Raw genomic sequence first — 24,078 nt, forward strand, 5'->3', positions numbered from 1 at the left:
AGCCAGAAATCGGCGAACGTAAGCTCACTCGAATCGTAGAAAAAGAGTCCGACGGTGTAGAATGGTCGTCCAATATGTAATGTCGCGTATTTTTTTCTCGGAACATATGTATTGTTAAGAGTCAGAATGTGGTGACAATATCCATCAACATGTCTTGTCCATGTCCTATTTTTCTACGTAGCCTCCATCACGTTCTATGGCCGTACGCCAACGTTGTGGAACAGTATGTATTTCCTGCTAGTAAAAGCTCTTGTCCTGTAGACGTAGCCATGTTTTCACTGCATGACTGACTCATCATCTTCAAAGTGAGTTCCCCGTAGAGAATCTTTAAGCGGCCCAAAGTGATGGAAGTCCGAAAGTGCCAGGTCTCGACTGTAGTGTGGAGTGGATGAGGCAATGTTGTCCAGCCCAATTTGGCGATGTGTTCCCGGGTTCTCAATCTGTGTGTGGACGTGCGTTATCGTGTTGGAGCAAGATTTCTTCTGGATTCTTGTCCGATCGAACACGTCGGAAACGGTTCTCGAGTTTATTCAGAGTCTTCATGTATGACTCTGAATTGATGGTTGACCCTCTTGGCATCACATCCACGAGAATGACGACATCACAATCCCAGATGACTGTCACCATGACTTTTCGGCAGAGGGGGTTGTCTTGAATTTCTTCTTTTGTGGTTTATTGATTTATTTAATCGTATGGCAAGGACCCTCCTCGGGCAGGCCATTCGCAGGGTGCTGGTCCTTCAATTTGACGCCACTTCGGCGACCTGCAGTCGATGAGGATGATAGGATGATGACGAGGAGAGCAAAACACCCAGTCCCGTGGTGGGGAAAATTCGCCGACCCAGCCGGGAATCGAACCCGTGCCCAGAGAATTGGCAATCTGTCACGCCGGCCGTTCAGCTACCGGGGGCGAATTTCTTTTCTGGTGAGTGAAGATGATGCCTTGTTTCCGGCGCCAAGTGGTACACCCAGCTTTCGTCCCCCGTAACAATCGGTGACATCGGTCTCAAAACGCTCCAACAATTCAGATGAAATGGCCTTTCTTTGAAACATGCACGCAGGTATTAGAATTCAGCGTTATGTCATAAGTTCAAAGGAATCGCTAACGAACTTTAAGAGATTAACGACTCTGAACAAGCTAACGTTTATTTTTTATAGCGTTTCCCCTTTACAGGGTGGTCCATTGATAGTGACTGGGCCAAATATCTCACGAAATAAGCATCAAACGAAAAAACTACAAAAAACGAAACTTGTCTAGCTTGAAGGGGGAAACCAGATGGCGCGATGGTTGGCCCGCTAGATGGCGCTGCCATAGGTCAAACGGATATCAACTGCGTTTTTCAAAAACAGAAACCCCGATTTTTTATTACATATTCGTGTAGTACGTAAGGAAATATGAATATTTTAGTTGGACCACTTTTTTCGCTTTGTGATAGATGGCGCTGTCATAGTCACAAACGTATAAGTACTTGGTATCGCGTATCATTGAGCCAGTGCGGACGGTATTTGCTTCGTCATACATTACGCGTGTTAAAATGAACCGTTTACCAATTGCGGAAAAGGTCGCCGCTAAATAGAACGCGTGCAAAAAAATCTGTCATCGTCCCGTAATTTCTCTTGTGCCCAGTGGCAGAACTGTACACGACGTTCAAAGTCGTCGCCATGCAATTCCTGGTGCACAGAAATATGGTACGGGTGCAATCGATGTTGATGTAGCATTCTGAACACCGACATTTTTGAGATTCCCGATTCTCGCGCAATTCGTCTGCTACTGATGCGCGGATTAGCCGCGACAGCAGCTAAAACACCTACTTGGGCATTATCATTTGTTGCAGGTCGTGGTTGACGTTTCACATGTGGCTGAACACTTCCTGTTTCTTTAAATAACGTAACTATCCGGCGAACTGTCCGGACACTTGGATGATGTCGTCCAGGATACCGAGCAGCATACGTAGCACACGCCCGTTGGGCATTTTGATCACAATAGCCATACATCAACACGATATCGACCTTATCCGCAATTGGTAAACGGTCCATTTTAACACAGGTAATGCATCACGAGGCAAATACCGTCCGCACTGGCGGAATGTTTTTTTATTTCGTCAGATATTTGGCCCGGTCACGATCAGTGGACCACCACGTATACTACACATATACCAGATGGCGCTCGGTTAGGTATATAAAAATACCTGAGTGTTCTAATGCAACGTTGAATCGAAATTTAAATTCAATCGGTCAAGATCAATTTCGGAGAAACACGATTTTGAACAAACGAAGATTTACTGTTTTATGTTTATAGATTATGGTTGGTTGGTTGATTTGGGGCGAAGGACCACACAGCGAGATTATCGGTCCCATCGGATTAGGCAGGGATCGGGAAGGAAGTCGGCCGTGCCCCTTCGAAAGAAACGTCCCGGCATCTGCGTGGGAATTAGGGAATTGTGTGGGATTTAGGGAAATCACGGAAAACAATCAGGATGGCCGGGCGCGGGTCTGAACCTTGTCCTCCCGAATGCGAGTCCAGTGTGGTAACCACAGCGCCACCTCACTCGGTATTGATTATGTTAACAAATTTCTGTTCTTGAAATACGTATTTCTTGCTATCTCGACTTTGAATTTTTATCCTCTCTAGAACGTGCTAATAAAATCTGATCGCTTCAGCACATGCAAATGTTTGGGATTATCGTATCAAATATAGAGTTCCAATGGTTCAAATGGCTCTGAGCACTATGCGACTTAACTTCTGAAGTCATCAGTCGCCTAGAACTTAGAACTAATTAAACCTAACTAACCTAAGGACATCACACACATCCATGCCCGAGGCAGAATTGGAACCTGCGAGCGTAGCAACAGCGCGGTTCCAGACTGAAGCGCCTAGAACCGCTCGGCCACAGCGGCCGGCACATATAGCCTTTCCAGTGTAACGATTGTGGTATAGCTCTTCCAGTGCACCAAAATTGTCGTGATTAGCTTGGACTAATAAACGTATCATTTCGCTACTGGATTCACACCTGCAAGTAGTTTCCATTACGATGGTTCCGAGGCTGCATAAAACCGGAATGCTTGTCCTTTGCGTTCCACCTGTTAGATGTATCGTCTGGCAGCCTAGGTGATACGTCACAGCAGGGCTTCCCCATGTGTGGTTCGCGGATCCCTTATTGGTCCGCCGCTCTTTCTAGGGGGTCCGCGGCCACCTTTCACCAAATCGTGTAAAATAATGAGTAAGTGAATAAAAACGTGAAAATCATCACTATTTTATTTTTCGTGTGAAAAACATGTGTACTTTTACTTCGGGTCGTATTCCCAAGCAGCCTTTGCGGTTCCTAGGTGGGAACGCATACACAGTTTAGTGCCGGAGAATGCGGCTTGTCTGGTCGACTGTTTCGCAACAATATGGGGGTCGTTTGCGCGCCGGCTGACGGCGATAGATGCGCTGAAACCTGTTACGCATGCGCGTAGACCAATCACAGGCTGGCATCATTAAATGTTAAACTTGCTTTGTCAGTGCACTACCTATTTCAGTCGATTTTTGTTCAGTTTATTACTTCTAACATGGATCGGTGGCTCAAGTCAGGATCACTGAAGAAGTGTGCAGTTTCTCCATCGCCTTCACAACAAGGGAAGTTTCCAGTTGAAATGAATGAGGAGGGAGGACAACCAAAGGAAGAACAATCACAAGAAGTTCCACAGCTGGATTTGTTATGTGAAAATAACCTCCTCTGCCAGAATTGTTTCCTTTAAGAAAAGTCTTACGTCATGTGAAATGCTTTGTCTTCTTATATAGAAATAAGAGAGTCTGTTTATTTGTTTTCCTAATTTGTTTACAGTCGAGGCTGACTGCCACGATATAGCGTCCAAGTAGAAGTTGTCAGCTGTGGCTAAACTGTTGCCATGTCACCTGCCAGTTGCCAACTACCAACTGACAGTACACTGAAACTTCCTGGCAGATTAAAACTGTGTGCCGGACCGAGACTCGAACTCGGGACATTTGCCTTCCGCGGGCAAGTGCTCTACCAACTGAGCTACCCAAGCACGACTCATGCCCCGTCCTCACAGCTTTACTTCTGCCAGTACCTCCGCAATATCCTTTCTTTCAGGAGTGCTAGTTCTGCAAAGTTCGCAGGAGAGCTTCTGTAAAGTTTGGAAGGTTGGAGGCGAGGTACTGGCAGAAGTAAAGCTGTGAGGACGGGGCGTGAGTCGTGCTTGGGTAGCTCAGTTGGTAGAGCACTTGCCCGCGAAAGGCAAAGGTCCCGAGTTTGAGTCTCGGTCCGGCACACAGTTTTAATCTGCCAGGAAGTTTCATATCAGCGCACACTCCGCTGCAGAGTGAAAATCTCAATGTGAGTACACTGTTGCAACGCCGCCTGCTAGCTGCCGGCTGTGGACTGACAGCTGCCATTCATTAGATACGCAAAGACGTAAAAATAACTAGACTTTCCGAGCTGTTTACATGGGCACGAAAATCCATTGTCTAACTGGAAAACGGCTTTACAGAAGCAGATTCCCAGAATCGATTTTGAAGTGTTTACCTGACCAACCAAAAGCGGAACTGGGACATCAGCTTATACGATATCCGCTGTGGGGGGGGGGGGGGGGGGGCCAATGGGAAGATGGCACTTGCATTAACCCTAGGACGGCCAAGCCTTTTTTTCTAACTTGGATGCCTAAGCGGGGGTTCGGCGAGCCCACAGGTATTAAATAAGTTTACTGACGAAAAATTACAACTTTCAAAATGATTTATGTATTTTAACTAAGGCATCGGTTTATAAATGTTGTTAATTGTTATAAATATTGGATTGAGTGAATAAAAAATTTACATATTGCAATACAAAATACAGGTGTGTTCATATACAATAGACTACTCCGAGTCCTCAAATTCAAGGTAAGAGACACACTTCACAATTTTTTCTGAATGTGTGTACACACATGTTTATGACACTGTCCACGATATTGTTTTCGTTTACTTACATTGTTGTACTTCTGCTTCGTTGTTTTAGCTTTTCTTACACAAATATGGCACCGACCTTTCCCTGCAGGAGGCGGAAGTGCTTCTGTTGTCACTTCCTTGATTTTCTTTTGTAGAATAGTCTCCATTGATTGAACAATTTGGTTAGATAACCCTCTTGCATTTGCACTTCCTTCTTCTACCTGCAATTTCACTAGTTCCTTCCCAGCTTGCAGAAGATAAAGTTTCCGTTTGTTGTGTTCTTTTCATTCCATCTTGGATGTATCTGGTGGTTGCATTGATAGCACAAATGTCGATGAGAGAGTAAAATACAGATAGAGGCCATCTCTTTGTTTCCCTCTTGCAGGTGTACACACGCGCCATTTGATCAATGGTAGCAATTCCACCTTTAGTGCAATTATAATATGCATTTATCTCGGTTTTATTCTTCTCTCCTCCAACAGTGCCTTTATCTTGGCGCACTGTTGCCAAACATTAGTAAGTTTTTACTTGGTTTCTTTTTTGCCGTGTAGGACACCAAAGTTACTGGAGGCCTACGTGTTGGGTACTGCAACAACTCACTGCAAATTTACAAGATAAATAACAGCTGACTGACATCAACAATCACTTCTTCTGAAAGTAAACCGATTGTTGTGAATATCAAGAATACCAACCAACAAGAAACTAACTTAAATTGTTGTAGAGATGAAAAATACGAAATCCTACTAAGGGAAATTTTCTATAGCATGGAAGCCTAAGGGGGGGGGGGGGGGCGATTGTTGGACCCATAATAAGTTTATTTATTTTTTTCTTTCAAAGCAGGAATTTTCTATAAAATATATTCACACTAGCGTTTCGTAAAATAGCCAACAAACAATAACTCAAAGGGAATATGTAGTATGAAAGTTACTTGGGCAAAAGCAGGGGACATAAAAAAATTGTGGGTTCAACGAATTCCGCCCCCTTAGGCGTCCTAGGGTTAAGAAGCTTTCAGCAATCAGTTCCCATGGGTTTCGCTCTGAAATTTAATGTTACTGTGTTCTTGACTGACTAGGGGTCCGCCATGGATTTTCGACTGAAGAAAGGGTCCGCCAGCTGAAAAGGTTGGGAAGCCCTGCGTCACAGCATTCCGACTCTTTCTCTCTCCCTCCCTCTCCCTCTCTCTCTCTCTCTCTCTTCCTCTCTCTCTCACTGTCTCTCTCTCTCTCTCTCTCTCTCTCTCTCTCTCTCTCTCTCTCTCTCTCTCTCACACACACACACACACACACAGACATATCGTTGTGTCATACGAGCCAGAAATGGCGTGACAGTCTCTCCCCGCGTGATAAGGAGATCATGCAAACACGCACGCACCAGGCACACCGTGACACGGCTGATACTGTATCTGCCGGCCTCTGGCTGGTTCCAAATCTCTCCGGCAGTCGCGTTCACCTCTCGGCTACCGATACAACTTCTCACTTATATAGTTTTTTTTCCACACCACTTTAACCTGTACGTTCAACATACCCGGTTTCTGAAATAACCAATTTCGTTTTCTTTTTATTTCTCTTATTTCCTGCAATAAATGTAGAAATCGAACAAAGATTGAAAGATTTTGACTGCCTAAGTTTCAAGATACATAAAATCAAAATACTAAAATAAATTGGCACATAAAAGAAAATTTAGTTCGTCCATCGGTAGCTGCTCTCCTTGAAAAGTGACAACTGGTACAGTACTGCAAAAAAACCAAAAGTATTCTGTTGTTGTTGTGGTCTTCAGTGCGAGACTGGTTTGATGCAGCTCTCCAAGCTACTCTATCGTTCATCTCCGAGTACCTACTGCAACCTACGTCCTTCAGAATCTGCTTAATGTATTCATCAGTTGGTCTCCCTCTACGATTTTTACCCTCCACGCTTCCCTCCAATACCAAATTGGTGATACCTTGACGCCTGAAAATGTGTCCTACCAACCAGTCCCTTCTTCTAGTCAAGTTGTGCCACAAATTTCTCTTCTCCCCAATTCTGTTCAGTACCTCCTCATTAGTTACGTGGTCTACCCATCTAATCTGCAGCATTCTTCTGTAGCATCACATTTCGAAAGCTTCTATTTTCTTGTCTAAACTATTTATCGTCTATGTTTCATTTCCATACAGGGCTTCACTCCATACAAATACTTTTAGAAAAGACTTCCTGACACTTAAATCTATTCTCAATGTTAACAAATTTCTCTCCTTCACAAACGCTTTTCTTGCATAGCCAGCCTACATTTTATATCCTCCCTACTTCGACCATCATCCGTAATTTTGCATCCCAGACAGCAAAATTCATCTACTACTTTAACTGTCTCATTTCCTAGTCTAAATCCTTCAGCATCGCCTGATTTAATTCGGCTACATCCACGTTTTGCTTTTGTGGTGTCACCGCCAGACACAACACTTGCTAGATGGTAGCCTTTAAATCGGCCGCGGTCCGTTAGTATACGTCGGACCCGCGTGTCGCCACTATCAGTGATGCAGACCGAGCGCCGCCACACGGCAGGTCTAGTCTAGACAGACTCCCTAGCACTCGCCCCAGTTGAACAGCCGACTTTGCTAGCGACGGTCCACTGCATACGTACGCTCTCAATTGCAGAGACGACAGTTTAGCATAGCCTTCAGCTACGCCATTTGCTACGACCTAGCAACGCGCCATATTCAGTAATTAGAATGAATTCTGAACAGACAATATTGCGAATCATGTACCGTCAAGAGCGACGTTCATCATTAATGGATTAAAGTTACGTATCACACTAATTACGTCCGCTTTCTGAATTCTAATTCCTTGTCATGTTCCTGACCTCACGTCAGTATAGTTCTTCCCTCCTCACGCCAGCCTGCGTGAGCTAAAACGCGTGCATTTCTGCATCCACTAGTAACTCGGTGTTGGCTCTTCTGCCAACACTACAGCTTTTATTGATGATCATCTTATATCCTCCTTTCAAGACACTGTCCATTCCGTTCAACTGCTCTTCCAGGTCCTTTGCTGTCTCTGACAGAATTACAATGTTACCGGCAAACCTCAAAGTTTTTATTTCTTCTTCAAGAATTTTAATCCATACTCCAAATTTTTCTTTTACTTCCATTAGTGATTGATCAGTATACAGCTTGAATAACATCGGGGAGAGGCTACAACCCTGTCTCACTCCATTCCCAACCACTGCTTCCCTTTCGCCCCCCTCCAATCTTACAACTGCCATCTGGTTTCTATACAAACTTTAAATAGCCGTTTGCTCCTTGTATTTCACCTCTGCCACCTTCAGAATTTGAAACAGAGCATTCCAGTCAACAATGTCAAAAGCTTTCTCTATGTCTACAAATGCTATAAACGTATGTTTGCCTTTCCTTGATCTAGCTTCTAAGGTTAAGTCTTAGGGTCAGTATTGCCTCGCGTGTTCCAACATTTCTATGGATTACAAACTGATCTTCCCCGAGGTCGGCTTCTACCAGTTTTTCCATTCGTCTGTAAAGAATTCGTGTCAGTGTTTTGCAGCCGTGACTTATCAATCTGATAGTTCGGTAATTTTCACACCTGTCGACACCTGCTTTCTTTGGGATGCTGTTGATTCCAATTTCTTAAAACTTTTCTCAAAAATCCTGTTGTAATCGGGGATCATGTCACTATTTGGGCGTTTCAAATAGTCAATGCTGAAGGGTGAAAACTGTGGTTGAAGAATTCTGTTTTTCGTATTAATCTGTCCATTTTCAAGCGTTACAAGCAGATAAAGACAAATTATGCAGACAATGGTAGCGGATCAGTTAGTTTCTATTTTTATTGTATACTATGAATGAGTTTTTAATTTATTACTGTTACGATAATTTGCTTTCTCTTTATCTGTTCCATTGAAACGGCAGACAAATCTTTCATCTTTTAAAGCGAAAGAAGCATTGTACTTTATATACGCAGACTATGGTTCGCGCCGTTATGCAATACAGCCGATTCCCGGCGATGGCAGCGAGAAATTACCGCATAGACCAGGTGGAAGTAAGTCTTACGTAACAGTCGTACGCGCGTTCCTTAAGCCACGACACACGGTAACAGGTACATTAATTTTTTTTAAAGATATAACCGCCAGGTTTTATTTCACAATCTAGATTTCGGCTTTAGGCCATTATCAAGCGTTACAATTATTATAAATCGTTAGATTTGAGTAGAACCCAAGTCATCGTCAAAACATGTATCCTCGCTTACATAAACGAATTTTGTCGAAACTAAATGCGACTCCATTCGTGTAATATGATAATACACTGGCAATTACCATTACGCAGCTGATATGGCAGTGGAGAAATAGATGACCAAGTCACAGGACTTTAAACTTTTTCTGCACCGTGTCTAAGCACACATTGTCTCAGCAGTGCTATACCATTTCTTATGCCACGTATTTTCCGTTCGCCGGCAGTTGGTGCCAGAGAGGTTCTAGGAGCTTCAGTCTGGAACCGCGCGACTACTACGGTCGCAGGTTCGAATCCTGCCTCGGGCATGGATGTGTGTGATGTCCTGAGGTTAGTTAGGTTTAAGTAGTTCTAAGCTCTAGGGGACTGATGACCTGAGACGTTAAGTCCCATAGTGCTCAGAGCCATTTGAACCATTTTGATTTGTTTTCCTTTCGTTAGTGTCACCAATGTTACTAAAACAGCACTGATAGCTTTTCTCATTTTCTATAATAACGCTATATTTCGAACCAATGCAGATTTTACGGATAAAAATTACTCCTTTTTCATAAAAGGTTTATTTAAAAACGAAAAATTATAGCACTGTTGCTATTAATAAAAACAAAAAAAGACTCCTGTTATAGCTGAAACCAAATAAATACGGAAAAAAACGACTGTTGGAGCTTTATGCATCATAACAGAGTGGTACGGCGTTTCGTCCATTACTATTATCGAATTCCGAGGAACGTTTTGCACCAAAAGGCTATCTTCCCAGCGGTGAACATGTTCTTGGACGACAGTTGTATTCCAAACCACGTATCCAGATGCACTATACTGTTGTTAATGCAACGCCAGCACTGAACACTTGTTCACAATACCGGTCGACTACAGAACTCTTTAATGCCAGAAAATACGACTTTTAACGAAAGCGGAGGAACGTCGCTGCATCTAATGCGGGAGACCACGTGGTACTGTTTACTCATGGTGTGGCAACAGGGGCGTTTTACCAGCAGAACAGCTGGCGGCGTGGTAGGGAAAGCTGGCTCGCCATTTATGTTACCCCAGCAACGGCGTCACGTCCCCCTCCGGTCAGTCAAACGTCCTATAGTGAAGGCGAAAATGAGATCGACAGGAAGTGCAAATTGGCTAAGCAGGCACGGCTAGAGGACAAATGTATGGATGTAGAGGCTTACCTCACAAGGGGTAAGATACATACTGCCTATAGGAAAATTAAAGAGACCTTTGGAGAAAAGAGAACCACTTGTATGAATATCAAGGGCTCAGATGGAAACCCAGTTCTAAGCAAAGAAGGGAAAGGTGGTGTGGTGTCACCGCCAGACACCACACTTGCTAGGTGGTAGCTTTAAATCGGCCGCGGTCCATTAGTACATGTCGGACCCGCGTGTCGCCACTGTCAGTAATCGCAGACCGAGCGCCACCACACGGCAGGTCTCGAGAGACGGACTAGCACTCGCCCCAGTTGTACGGACGACGTAGCTAGCGATGCACACTGACGAAGCCTCGCTCATTTGCAGAGCAGATAGTTAGAATAGCCTTCAGCTAAGTCCATGGCTACGACCTAGCAAGGCGCCATTAGCCTTACATAGCTTGTATCTAAAGAGTCTCATTTGTATCGTCAAGAGCGATGTACCACAAGGATGGATTAAAGTTAAGTATTCCAGGAGCTACGTACTTTTCTTTATAGCATTCATTACGTATCCTGTTTCAGACCTATCTCTAGTCTACGTGAGTGTAACGCGTGCCTTTCGGCTACTTCCAAGTGGCGTGGCTGTCTTGTTACGCCACAACAGGTGGAAGGAGTATATAGAGGGACTATACAAGGGCGATTTTCTTGAGGACAATATTATGGAAATGAAAGAGGACGTAGATGAAGATGAAATGGGATTTATGATACTGCGTGAAGAATTTGATAGAGCACTGAAAGACCTAAGTCGAAACAAGGCCCCGGGAGTAGACAACATTCCATTAGAACTACTGACAGCCTTGGGAGAGCCAGTCCTGCCAAAACTCTAACATCTCGTGAGCAAAATGTATGAGACAGGCGAAATACCCTCAGACTTCAGGAAGAATATAATAATTCCTATCCCAAAGAAAGCAGGCGTTGACAGATGTGAAAATTACCGAACTGTCAGTTTAATAAGTCACGGCTACAAAATACTAACGCGAATTCTGTACAGACGAATGGAAAAACTGGTAGAAGCAGACCTCGGGGAAGATCAGTTTGGATTCCGTAGAAATGTTGGAACACGTGAGGCAAAACTGACCCTACGACTTATCTTAGAAGCTAGATTAAGAAAAGGTAAACCTACGTTTCTAGTATTTGTAGACTTGGAGAAAGCTTTTGACAATGTTGACTGGAATAATCTCTTTCAAATTCTGAAGGTGGCAGGGGTAAAATACAGGGAGCGAAAGGCTATTTACAATTTGTACAGAAACCAGTTGGCAGTTATAAGAGCCGAGGGGCATGAAAGGGAAGCAGTGGTTGGGAAGAGAGTGAGACAGGGTTGTAGCCTTTCCCCAATGTTATTCAATCTGTATATTGAGCAAGCAGTAAAGGAAACAAAAGAAAAATTCGGAGTACGTATTAAAATCCATGGAGAAGAAATAAAAACATTGAGGTTCGCCGATGACATTGTAATTCTGTCAGAGACAGCAAAGGACCTGGAAGAGCAGTTGAACGTAATGGACAGTGTCTTGAAAAGAGGATATAAGATAAACATCAACAAAAGCAAAGCGAGGATCATGGAATGTAGTCGAATTAAGTCGAGCGATGCTGAGGGAATTAGATTAGGAAATGAGACCCTTAAAGTAGTAAAGGAGTTTTGCTATTTGGGGAGCAAAATAACTGATAATGGTCGAAGTAGAGAAGATATAAAATGTGGACTGGCAATGGCAAGGAAAGCGTTTCTGAAGAAGAGAAATTTGTTAACATCGAGTATAGATTTAAGTGTCAAGAAGTCGTTTCTGAAAGTATTTGTATGGAGTGTAGCCATGTACGCAAGTGAAACATGGACGATAAATAGTTTGGACTGGAAGAGAATAGAAGCTTTCGAAATGTGGTGCTACAGAAGAACGCTGAAGATTAGATGGGTAGATCACATAACTAATGAGGAGGTATTGAATAGAATTGGGGAGGATGTTTGTGGCACAACTTGACTAGAAGAAGGGATCGGTTGGTAGGACATGTTCTGAGGCATCAAGGGATCACAAATTTAGCATTGGAGGGCAGCGTGGAGGGAAAAAATCGTAGAGGGACACCAAGAGATGAATACACTAAGCAGATTCAGAAGGATGTAGGTTGCAGTAGGTACTGGGAGATGAAGGAACTTGCACAGGATAGGGTAGCATGGAGAGCTGCATCTGTCTCAGGACTGAACACCACAACAACAACAACAATATCAGTTCTACAAATATCCCGCTAAATGACCGCGAGGGGAAAAATCAGAAAACAGTATTCAAGCGAAGGTTGCCAGGAATCGTTTTTGACACGCACCATTCGGGACAGGAAAAGAAGATTGGGGAAATGACATGGTACACAATGTACCCTCCGCCACATACCGGGCGATGACTTCCCTACTACCTCCTCGACGTAGAAACATTTTAAGTTAGATGGCCGAAATCTCCTATACTGTAACTACGGCAGCTTACTAGCGTATGACTTAGGTTCATTTCGCATTGTGAAAATTGCACAGCCTGTGATCGCTTCAGTGGGGTAGTGAGTAGGGAAGCATGCTGAAGGGAAGCTGTTCTCCAACCTTTTAATTGCAGCTTTCTCAATATTATTTTCCTGCACCAGCACAGTGAAGCTAAGAAGCGAGTTTACTCTGTCAGTACCAAAGCAAATACTGCGAGACCTGGAAGCGATTCAGCGCATCCATTCAAGCACAAAACCATACAGTGACATAATATGGGTACGTACCATCACTATCGGAAGATGAAGAGGAGGAGGAAGACGAGCTGGAACCTGGAATTTGACGAGAAAGAAGAAATCAGCACGTAAGTGCTTACCATATCACACAGAGAACTGCAGGGCAACTGAAAGGGAGGAAAACAAAAAGCAGTGGGGAATTTGCAATGAAACTTCTAGTTACAGCGCTATTGAAATGTCACATTGCTATTGTTTTAAAATGAGTCATTTGTTGTTGATAAAATTGTCTGTACGTAATGCATACTGCGGTCCACCATCGTTGCTGATTGGTCGACTGATCATCGCTTCATTTGTGACCCGGCAGCAAACGTCTGGCGCTTTGCCCAGCGAATATTGGTCTTACACGTGCCACTCCTGACCGAATAACACAAACCATGTTCTCCCAGGATGACATGTACTACCAACAGCCGAAGACTCACTCTGTGAATTGCTTCAGCGGCTTTGCAGTTCGATATTTTCTTGCGAGAAAAGGGAAAAAAATTGTAAATTTGTGATAAGTTCCTATGCGACCAAACTGTTGAGATCATCGGTCCCTAGGCTTAATCTAACTTATGCTCAGGACAACACACACACACACACACACACACACACACACACACACACACACACACACACACACACACACATGCCTGACTCAAACATCAGACAGAGGGGGGGGGGGGGGGGGGGGGGGATGGCGAGAAGAGTATTCTAGTTTCTCGGGCTTATACAGACGAACGACATTGCAGCAATGTTCGTAATGCGAAATACAGGCAATACTTTCGCAATTTCCTTTAGAGTACTTTCTACGACCCGCCGGGCAGTCGGGATGTCCCTGCAATGGCGAATAGATCTGAAGCGCAATTGTAGATGTTTTGATACTACAATCCCCAACGGTATACCCCTTTATTCCGAGGAGACATGCGTGGGATTGCTCCACTGAAACGTCCAGCTTCATGGTCTTCACTCCGCAGGTCCGAGGAAAAAAACTGTCTGCTACTTACACTTGTTATACCATCTCACTCCTTTCTTACAAAGGAACCTCCCCATCGCACCCCCCTCAGATTTAGGTATAAGTTGGCACAGTGGATAGGCCTTGAAAAACTGAACACAGATCAATCGAGGAAACAGGAAGAAGTTGTGTGGAATTATGAAAAAAAATAAGCAAAATACGCAAACTGAGCAGTTCATGTGCAACATAAGTAAAATCAAGGAGACTGTGCGATCACCAACGCCGTGGTCCCGTGGTTAGCGCGAGCAGCTGCGGACCGAAAGGTCCTTGGTTCAAGTGTTCCCTCGAGTGAAAAATTTAATTTTTTATTTTCAGATAATTATTATCTGTCCGTCCGTCCGCCCGATGCGAGGTAGCTGCGCCGTAGTACGGCGACGCTACACATAAACAAACATCGAAACACACTTTTTTGGTAGTGGTTATTACATTCACAAGAAAACCTAAATCGGGCAAGGTAGAAGAATCTTTTTACCCATTCGCCAAGTGTACAAGTTAGGTGGGTCGACAACATATTCCTGTCATGTGACGCACATGCCGTCACCAGTGTCGTATAGATTAAATCAGACGTGTTTTCCTGTGGAGGAATCGGTTGACCTATGGCCTTGCGATCAAATGTTTTCGATTCCCATTGGAGAGGCACGTCCTTTCGTCTACTAACTGCACGGTTTTGCGGTGCGGTCGCAAAACACACACTACACTTATTACAGTGAACAGAGACGTCAATGAACGAACGGACAGATCATAACTTTGCGAAAATAAAGAAAGTAAACTTTTCACTCGAGGGAAGACTTGAACCAAGGGCCTCTCGCTCCGCAGCTGCTCACGCTAACCACGGGACCACGGCACTCCTGAGCTCACGCTATCCTTGATGTTGCCTATCTTGCGCATGGACTACTAAGTTTGTATATTTTGCTTATTTTTTTCATAGTTCAACACAACTTCTTCCTGTTTGCTCGATTGATCTGTGTTCAGCTTTTCAAGGCTTATCCACTGTGCCAACTTATAACTAAATCTGAGGGGGGTACGATGGGGGGTTCGCCTGTTAGTTAAGATACAACTGTTGGGATTGGGTTAGCTAAGGGCCACCGCCTGAAGTGGTGCAGACATTTTTGTTTTTAGGGCCAAATTGGCGGCGGCAACTAGACCCCCTGTTTTATGGGTTCCTTCATAATTAAGGGCAGCGGCCTTGCCGCAGTGGATACACCGCTCCCCGTCAGATCACCGAAGTTAAGCGCTATGGGGCGAGGCCGGCACTTCGATGGGTGACCATCCAGGCCGCCATGCCCAGTTGCCATTTTTCGGGGTGCACTCAGCCTCGTGATGCAAACTGAGGAGCTACTCAACCGACTAGTAGCGACTCCGGTCCAAGAAAACCATCATAACGACCGGGAGAACAGTGTGCTGACCCCACGCCCCTCCTATCCGGATCTTTAACTGAGGATGACACGGCGGTCGGGTGGTCGCGATGGGCCACTTGTGGCCTGAAGACGGAGTGCTATTTATAATTAGGAATGCGAAAAAATTGGTCAACTCTACAGACCCTCATGCGAGGAACCGGTGGTTCGATTCCCGCTGTTGCTATGAATTTTTCTGCAGTGGCAGCATTGGAGGAGGGTGCCCTCATCCTCGTGAGGCCAACTGAGGAGCTGTTGGATGGAGACGTATCGGCCCCAACTTCTAAACGCATCAGATGAATTCGCAGTGGGAATAATGACTACCACCATCAGCTGTAGAGTGCAATGAAGACAATGAAAATTTATGCCACACTGGGATTCGATCACGGGTTTTCCGCTTATCAAGAGTTGTGCCTTTTATTTTCTTTTTTTGCATTTTTTAATATATAAGACGATGACCTTTATAAAATAAAATATTTCTGGGAAACGTAAGTAAGTGGACTTTTTTTTACATAATAGTGAAACAAATATCCTACTTCTATCAGTACAAAACAATAACGGACCACGTTCGTCTTTTGGGCGCGTACCTCTCTAATCCAGTTATACCTCGCTTTGGTGTCGGGTACGTCTTCACGTGTGGTGGTGGATCCTCTCCACTGTCCTGGTCCTTTCTTGTTCTGATACTTATAGGCAATAATTACATTCTCCCACCTAGGCCACCCCAACTGGGTGGGGGATCAAGCAAGGCACTCCCTAAAAAAATTTGCGTAATATGTTCGATATCTCGGACGTCTCATAAGCTGTGAGTAAGACCCAAAAGTCGTGCACATCCTTACTGCCATCTCGGAAAAGATAACGCACAGTCAAACCTCGAATCCAAGTCACTGCGTTTGTCTTTGTTCAGGGATAATATGTCATATCTGGGAGAAGTAGTAGCCGTGGTTCTATTGCTTGCGGCCCCACCTGAAGGAGGAAGGCGATAATTTTTTTTGACCAAACACCATACGTCCGCCGAATGCCCGCATATCGGGCGATGCTCCTCTGTGTCTACCTCTGTGTCTATGACATTGCACTGCGGACACAGTGGCTCGTCCGCCATGTGAATTTTATGCAACCTGGAACGAGTCACGTATTTCCCATTTACCACCTGATACCACAATGCGCGCGTTCCCGTATCAAGGCGTGGGTGGTGCACTGTACGCCATACCACTGACCACGTAACTGTTGGTTGGCGGCGCTCTACGCCATTATTCGGCCGTCGTCGAGTCAAGATGTGATATACACTCCTGGAAATGGAAAAAAGAACACATTGACACCGGTGTGTCAGACCCACCATACTTGCTCCAGACACTGCGAGAGGGCTGTACCAGCAATGATCACACGCACAGCACAGCTGACACACCAGGAACCGCGGTGTTGGCCGTCGAATGGCGCTAGCTGCGCAGAATTTGTGCACCGCCGCCGTCAGTGTCAGCCAGTTTGCCGTGGCATACGGAGCTCCATCACAGTCTTTAACACTGGTAGCATGCCGCGACAGCGTGGACGTGAACCGTATGTGCAGTTGACGGACTTTGAGCGAGGGCGTATAGTGGGCATGCGGGAGGCCGGGTGTACGTACCGCCGAATTGCTCAACACGTGGGGCGTGAGGTCTCCACAGTACATCGATGTTGTCGCCAGTGGTCGGCGGAAGGTGCACGTGCCCGTCGACCTGGGACCGGACCGCAGCGACGCACGGATGCACGCCAAGACCGTAGGATCCTACGCAGTGCCGTAGGGGACCGCACCGCCACTTCCCAGCAAATTAGGGACACTGTTGCTCCTGGGGTATCGGCGAGGACCATTCGCAACCGTCTCCATGAAGCTGGGCTACGGTCCCGCACACCGTTAGGCCGTCTTCCGCTCACGCCCCAACATCGTGCAGCCCGCCTCCAGTGGTGTCGCGACAGGCGTGAATCGAGGGACGAATGGAGACGTGTCGTGTTCAGCGATGAGAGTCGCTTCTGCCTTGGTGCCAATGATGGTCGTATGCGTGTTTGGCGCCGTGCAGGTGAGCGCCACAATCAGGACTGCATACGACCGAGGCACACAGGGCCAACACCCGGCATCATGGTGTAGGGAGCGATCTCCTACACTGGCCATACACCACTGGTGATCGTCGAGGGGACACTGAATAGTGCACGGTACATCCAAACCATCATCGAACCCATCGTTCTACCATTCCTAGACCGGCAAGGGAACTTGCTGTTCCAACAGGACAATGCACGTCCGCATGCATCCCGTGCCACCCAACGTGCTCTAGAAGGTGTAAGTCAACTACCCTGGCCAGCAAGATCTCCGGATCTGTCCCCCATTGAGCATGTTTGGGACTGGATGAAGCGTCGTCTCACGCGGTCTGCACGTCCAGCACGAACGCTGGTCCAACTGAGGCGCCAGGTGGAAATGGCATGGCAAGCCGTTCCACAGGACTACATCCAGCATCTCTACGATCGTCTCCATGGGAGAATAGCAGCCTGCATTGCTGCGAAAGGTGGATATACACTGTACTAGTGCCGACATTGTGCATGCTCTGTTGCCTGTGTCTATGTGCCTGTGGTTCTGTCAGTGTGATCATGTGATGTATCTGACCCCAGGAATGTGTCAATAAAGTTTCCCCTTCCTGCGACAATGAATTCACGGTGTTCTTATTTCAATTTCCAGGAGTGTATATCACGTGCCGTCGCCGTCCTGCTAGTCGGTAGTTCCGTATGTACATAACTGTGTTCCACAAAAAAGGTTCGCATATGGGCAAGCGATGGTGAGGTGTGAGGCACCGCTACCGGAGCCGAACGAGACGGTGGAGCGAGTTCGTCTATCAAGGAGCCCATCAGACATGTCCGGTGTCGTGTCCACATCTTTATCATTGTCGTTACATAAACAGCCACCCCATGAACCATGGACCTTGCCGTTGGTGGGGAGGCTTGCGTGCCTCAGCGATACAGATGGCCGTAGCGTAGGTGCAACCACAACGGAGGGGTATCTGTTGAGAGGCCAGACAAACGTGTGGTTCCTGAAGAGGGGCAGCAGCCTTTTCAGTAGTTTCAGGGGCAACAGTCTGGATGATTGACTGACCTGGCCTTGCAACATTAACCAAAACGGCCTTGCTGCGTTGGTACTGCGAACGGCTGAAAGCAAGGGGAAACTACAGCCATAATTTTTCCCGAGGGCATGCAGCTTTACTGTATGGATAAATGATGATGGCGTCCTCTTGGGTAAAATATTCCGGAGGTAAAATAGTCCCCCGTTCGGATCTCCGGGCGGGGGCTACTCAGGAGGACGTCGTTATCAGGAAAAAGAAAACTGGCATTCTACGGATCGGAGCGTGGAATGTCAGATCCCTTAATCGGGCAGGTAGATTAGAAAATTTGAAAAGGTAAATGGATAGGTTAAAGTTAGATATAGTGGGAATTAGTGAAGTTCGGTGGCAGGAGGAACAAGACTTTTGGTCAGGTGAATACAGGGTTATAAATACAAAATCAAATAGGGGTAATGCAGGAGTAGGTTTAATGATGAATAAACAAAATAGGAGTGCGGGTAAGCTACTACAAACAGCATAATGAACGCATTTATTGTGGCCAAGATAAGACACGAAGCCCACGCCTACTACAGTAGTACAAGTTTTTATGCCAACTAGCTCGGCAGATGATGAAGAAATTGAAGAAATGTATGATGAGATAAAAGAAATTATTCAGGTAGTGAAGGGAGAGGAAAATTTAATAGACATGGGTGACTGGAAATCGAGAGTAGGAAAAGGGAGAGAAGGAAACACAGTAGGTGAATATGGATTGGGGCTAAGAAATGAAAGAGGAAGCCGCCTGGTAGAGTTTTGCACAGAACATAACTTAATCATAGCTAACACTTGGTTCAAGAATCATGAAAGAAGGTTGTATACATGGAAGAATCCTGGAGATACTAGAAGGTATCAGATAGATTATATAATGGTAAGACAGAGATTTAGGAACCAGATTTTAAATTGTAAGACATTTCCAGGGGCAGATGTGGACTCTGACCACAATCTATTGGATATGAACTGTAGATTAAAACTGAAGAAACTGCTAAAAGGTGGGAATTTCAGGAGATGGGACCTGGATAAACTGAAAGAACCAGAGGTTGTACAGAGTTTCAGGGAGAGCATAAGGGAACAATTGAGAGAAATGGGGGAAAGAAGTGCAGTAGAAGAAGGATGGGTAGCTCTGAGGGATGAAGTAGTGAAGGCAGCAGAGGATCAAGTAGGTAAAAAGACGAGGGCTAGTAGAACTCCTTGGATAACAGAAGGGATATTGAACTTAATTGATGAAAGGAGAAAATATAAAAATGCAGTAAATGAAGCAGGCAAAAAGGAATACAGACGTCTCTAAAATGAGATCGACAGGAAGTGCAAAATGGCTAAGCAGGGATGGCTAGAGAACAAATGTAAGGATGTAGAGGCTTATCTCACTAGGGGTAAGGTAGATACTGCCTACAGGAAAATTAAAGAGACCTTTGGAGAAAAGAGAGCCAGTTGTATGAATATCAAGAGCTCAGATGGAAACCCAGTTCTAATCATACAAGGGCGATGTACTTGAGGACAATATTATGGAAATGGAAGAGGATGTAGATGAAGATGAAATGGGAGACATGATATTGCGTGAAGAGTTTGACACAGCACTGAAGGACTTGAGTCGAAACAAGGCCCCGGGAGTAGACAACATTCCATTAGAACTACCGATGGCCTTGGGAAAGCCAGTCCTGACAAAACTCTACCATCTGGTGAGCAAGATGTATGATACAGGCGAAATACCCTCAAACTTCAAGAAGAATATAATAATTCCTATCACAAAGAAAGCAGGTGTTGACAGATGTGAAAATTACCGAACTATCAATTTCATAAGTCACAGCTGCAAAATATTAACGCGAATTCTTTACAGACGAAAGGAAAAACTAGTAGAAGCCGACCTCGGGGAAGATCAGTTTGGATTCCGTAGAAATTTTGGAACACGTGAGGCAATACTGACCTTACGACTTATCTTAGAACAAAGATTAAGGAAAGGCAAACCTACGTTTCTAGCATTTGTAGTCTTAGAGAAAGCTTTTGACAATGTTGACTGGAATACTCTCTTTCAAATTCTAAAGGTGGCAGGGGTAAAATACAGGGCGCGAAAGGCTATTTACAATTTGTACAGAAACCAGATGGCAGTTATAAGAGTCGAGGGGCATGAAAGGGAAGCAGTGGTTGGGAAGGGAGTGAGACAGGGTTGTAGCCTCTCCCCGATGTTGTTCAATCTGTATATTGAGCAAGCAGTAAAGGAAACAAAAGAAAAATTCGGAGTACGTATTAAAATCCATGGAGAAGAAATAAAAACTTTGCGATTCGCCGATGACATTGTAATTCTATCAGAGACAGCAAAGGACTTGGAAGAGCAGTTGAACGGAATGGACAGTGTCTTGAAAGGAGGATATAAGATGAACATAAACAAAAGCAAAACGAGGATAATGGAATGTAGTCGAATTAAGTCGGGTGATGCTGAGGGAATTAGATTAGGAAATGAGACCCTTAAAGTAGTAAAGGAGTTTTGCTATTTGGGGAGCAAAATAACTGATGATGGTCGAAGTAGAGAGTATATAAAATGTACACTGGCAATGGCAAGGAAAGCGTTTCTGAAGAAGAGAAATTTGTTAACATCGAGTAGGACATGTTCTCAGGCATCAAGGGATTGAGCATTGGAGGACAGCGTGGAGGGTAAAAATCGTAGAGGTAGACCAAGAGATGAATACACTAAGCAGGTTCAGAAGGATGTGGATTGCAATAAGTACTGGGAGATGAAGAAGCTCGCACAGGATAGGGTATCATGGAGAGCTGCATCAAACCAGTCTGAGGACTGAAGACCACAACAAAAACAACAACAACAACAACAACAAATAGCCACCGCTCGGTCGCGTACCTGGGCTAGTCCAAGACCTCCACGACTACGAGGAAGGGTGAAGGTTTCGTATCCGACCTTAAAAAGCAGACCTGTGCTCACAAAATATCCTAGAGCTCATTAGGCTTTCCGTGCACGACTCATAGCCTGATCCAATCATCCAAATGTCGTCAATCATACGTTGAAATCCTGGTTCGAGTCCCGGGCCGGCAAAAATTTTGATTACCGTCATTCCATTCTACAGCTGGTGGTAGTCATTAGTCGCAATTGCGAATTCATCTGACGTGTTTCGTAACGGCTGTGGTCGCCGCAGTGCAGCGTCATCAGAATAACACAGACACTGCAATATTGTACCAACTTCTAAGCGTCGAAGATGGCTGGGGCTTCGATGCGACGACCCCGACTCCCCATAACGCATCCGGTGATCAATGTCTGAGGACGGCACGGCGGTCGATCAACAGTCGTATGGTTTTCCTCGTGTGCTGTAGTAATACCAACGTGTCAAAGCTTTATTATGTTCTACTCCCCTCTACAAGTCCTACAAGTTTGTAACGCGAATTTCCGAACAGCCTGTATACAGGGTGTTACAAAAAGGTACGGCCAAACTTTCAGGAAACAGTCCTCACACACAAATAAAAAAAAGATGTTATGTGGACATGTGTCCGGAAACGCTTAATTTCCATGTTAGAGCTCATTTTAGTTTCGTCAGTATGTACTGTACTTCCTCGATTCACCGCCAGTTGGCCCAATTGAAGGAAGGTAATGTTGACTTCGGTGCTTGTGTTGACATGCGACTCATTGCTCTACAGTACTAGCATCGAGCACATCGGTACGTAGCATCAACAAGTTAGTGTTCATCACGAACGTAGTTTTGCAGTCAGTGCAATGTTTACAAATGCGGAGTTGGCAGATGCCCATTTGATGTATGGATTAGCACGGTGCAATAGCCGTGGCGCGGTACGTTTGTATCGAGACAGATTTCCAGAACGAAGGTGTCCCGACAGGAAGACGTTCGAAGCAATTGATCGGCGTCTTAGGGAGCACGGAACATTCCAGCCTATGACTCGCGACTGGGGAAGACCTAGAAGGACGAGGACACCTGCAATGGACGAGGCAATTCTTCGTGCAGTTGACGATAACCCTAATGTCAGCGTCAGAGAAGTTGCTGCTGTACAAGGTAACGTTGACCACGTCACTGTATGGAGAGTGCTACGGGAGAACCAGTTGTTTCCGCACAATGTACAGCGTGTGCAGGCACTATCAGCAGCTGATTGGCCTCCACGGGTACACTTCTGCGAATGGTTCATCCAACAATGTGTCAATCCTCATTTCAGTGCAAATGTTGTCTTTACGCATGAGGCTTCATTCCAACGTGATCAAATTGTAAATTTTCACAATCAACATGTGTGGGCTGACGAGAATCCGCACGCAATTGTGCAATCAGGTCATCAATACAGATTTTCTGTGAACGTTTGGGCAGGCATTGTCTTGATTGGGCCCCATGTTCTCCCACCTACGCTCAATGGAGCACGTTATCATGATTTCATAGGGGATACTCTACCTGTGCTGCTACAACATGTGCCTTTACGAGTACGACACAACATGTGGTTCATGTACGATGGAGGTCCTGCACATTTCTGTCCATATGTTCGTACGCTTCTCAACAACAGATTCGGTGACCGATGGATTGGTAGAGGCGGACCAATTCCGTGGCCTCCACGCTCTCCTGACCTCAACCCTCTTGACTTTAATTTATGGGGGCATTTGAAAGGTCTTGTCTACGCAACCCCGGTACCAAATGTAGAGACTCTTCGTGGTCGTATTGTGGACGGCTGTGATACAATACGCCATTCTCCAGGCCTGCATCAGCGCATCAGGGATTCCATGCAACGGAGGGTGGAAGCATGTATCCTCGCTAGCGGAGGACATTTTGAACATTTCCTGTAACAAAGTGTTTGAAGTCACGCTGGTACGTTCTGTTGCTGTGTGTTTCCATTCCACGATTAATGTGATTTGAAGAGAAGTAATAAAATGAGCTCTAACATGGAAAGTAAGCGTTTCCGGACACATGTCCACATAACATATTTTCTTTCTTTGTGTGTGAGGAATGTTTCCTGAAAGTTTGGCCGTACCTTTTTATAACACCCTGTATATGCTTGTGTGTATAATTTTTACTTATCTTACAGGATCGTAAATGTTAGTTTTCATTTGTGATCAACTTCTGTCTTGTCTTACTTGAGCATGACCACTACGATACTGTATTTCTTTGTGTGTCATAAATATGGTTTTTTACTAATTTTATATCTTTGACGAAAATCGATTTATATCGTATGTAAAATTTAGAACCGTCTTTTGATCTAAATCCTCTATCACTATCTTTACAATTTCGTCAAAGATGTCACAAAAGTACTTTATTTTTCAGTTCTGTTTGCTCATTCAAAACTTTACTTAGCTTTTTGCCACGTGTGTGTAGATTCCTATTTTTTTAAGATGTTTGTAGGCTTCCTTTTGCAGCTCTATGAAGACCGGGAAAATTAGTGCTTATGTCTGCTGTATACTGCCGGTTTTCCCGGAGATAAACAGTAAATGTCGAGTCTAAAACATTAGCAGACTATTGTTTACGATAGCTTCTTGCTCATTATTTCTGTCGTACGCATGCAATAACTGTTTTAAATACGAAGAATTACAGTGCTTGCAT

General features: G+C 45.0%; 1 protein-coding gene across 2 annotated transcripts in view; it reads right to left on the reverse strand.

The window, feature by feature from the left end:
• Positions 1 to 24,078, reverse strand: part of LOC124552600 (natterin-3-like) — a 134,445-nt gene that overhangs the window by 97,707 nt on the left and 12,660 nt on the right. The window contains exon 2 of one of the 2 annotated variants that reach the window (XM_047126926.1): positions 13,050 to 13,094. The exons of the other annotated variant lie outside the window; for it this stretch is intronic. Coding sequence (XP_046982882.1) covers positions 13,050 to 13,094 — 45 coding nt within the window. The remainder of the gene's footprint in view (positions 1 to 13,049; positions 13,095 to 24,078) is intronic. 2 annotated transcript variants of the gene reach the window in all.

This window comes from Schistocerca americana, chromosome 10 (assembly GCF_021461395.2).
Source record: "Schistocerca americana isolate TAMUIC-IGC-003095 chromosome 10, iqSchAmer2.1, whole genome shotgun sequence".
Taxonomy (NCBI): Eukaryota; Metazoa; Arthropoda; class Insecta; order Orthoptera; family Acrididae; genus Schistocerca; species Schistocerca americana.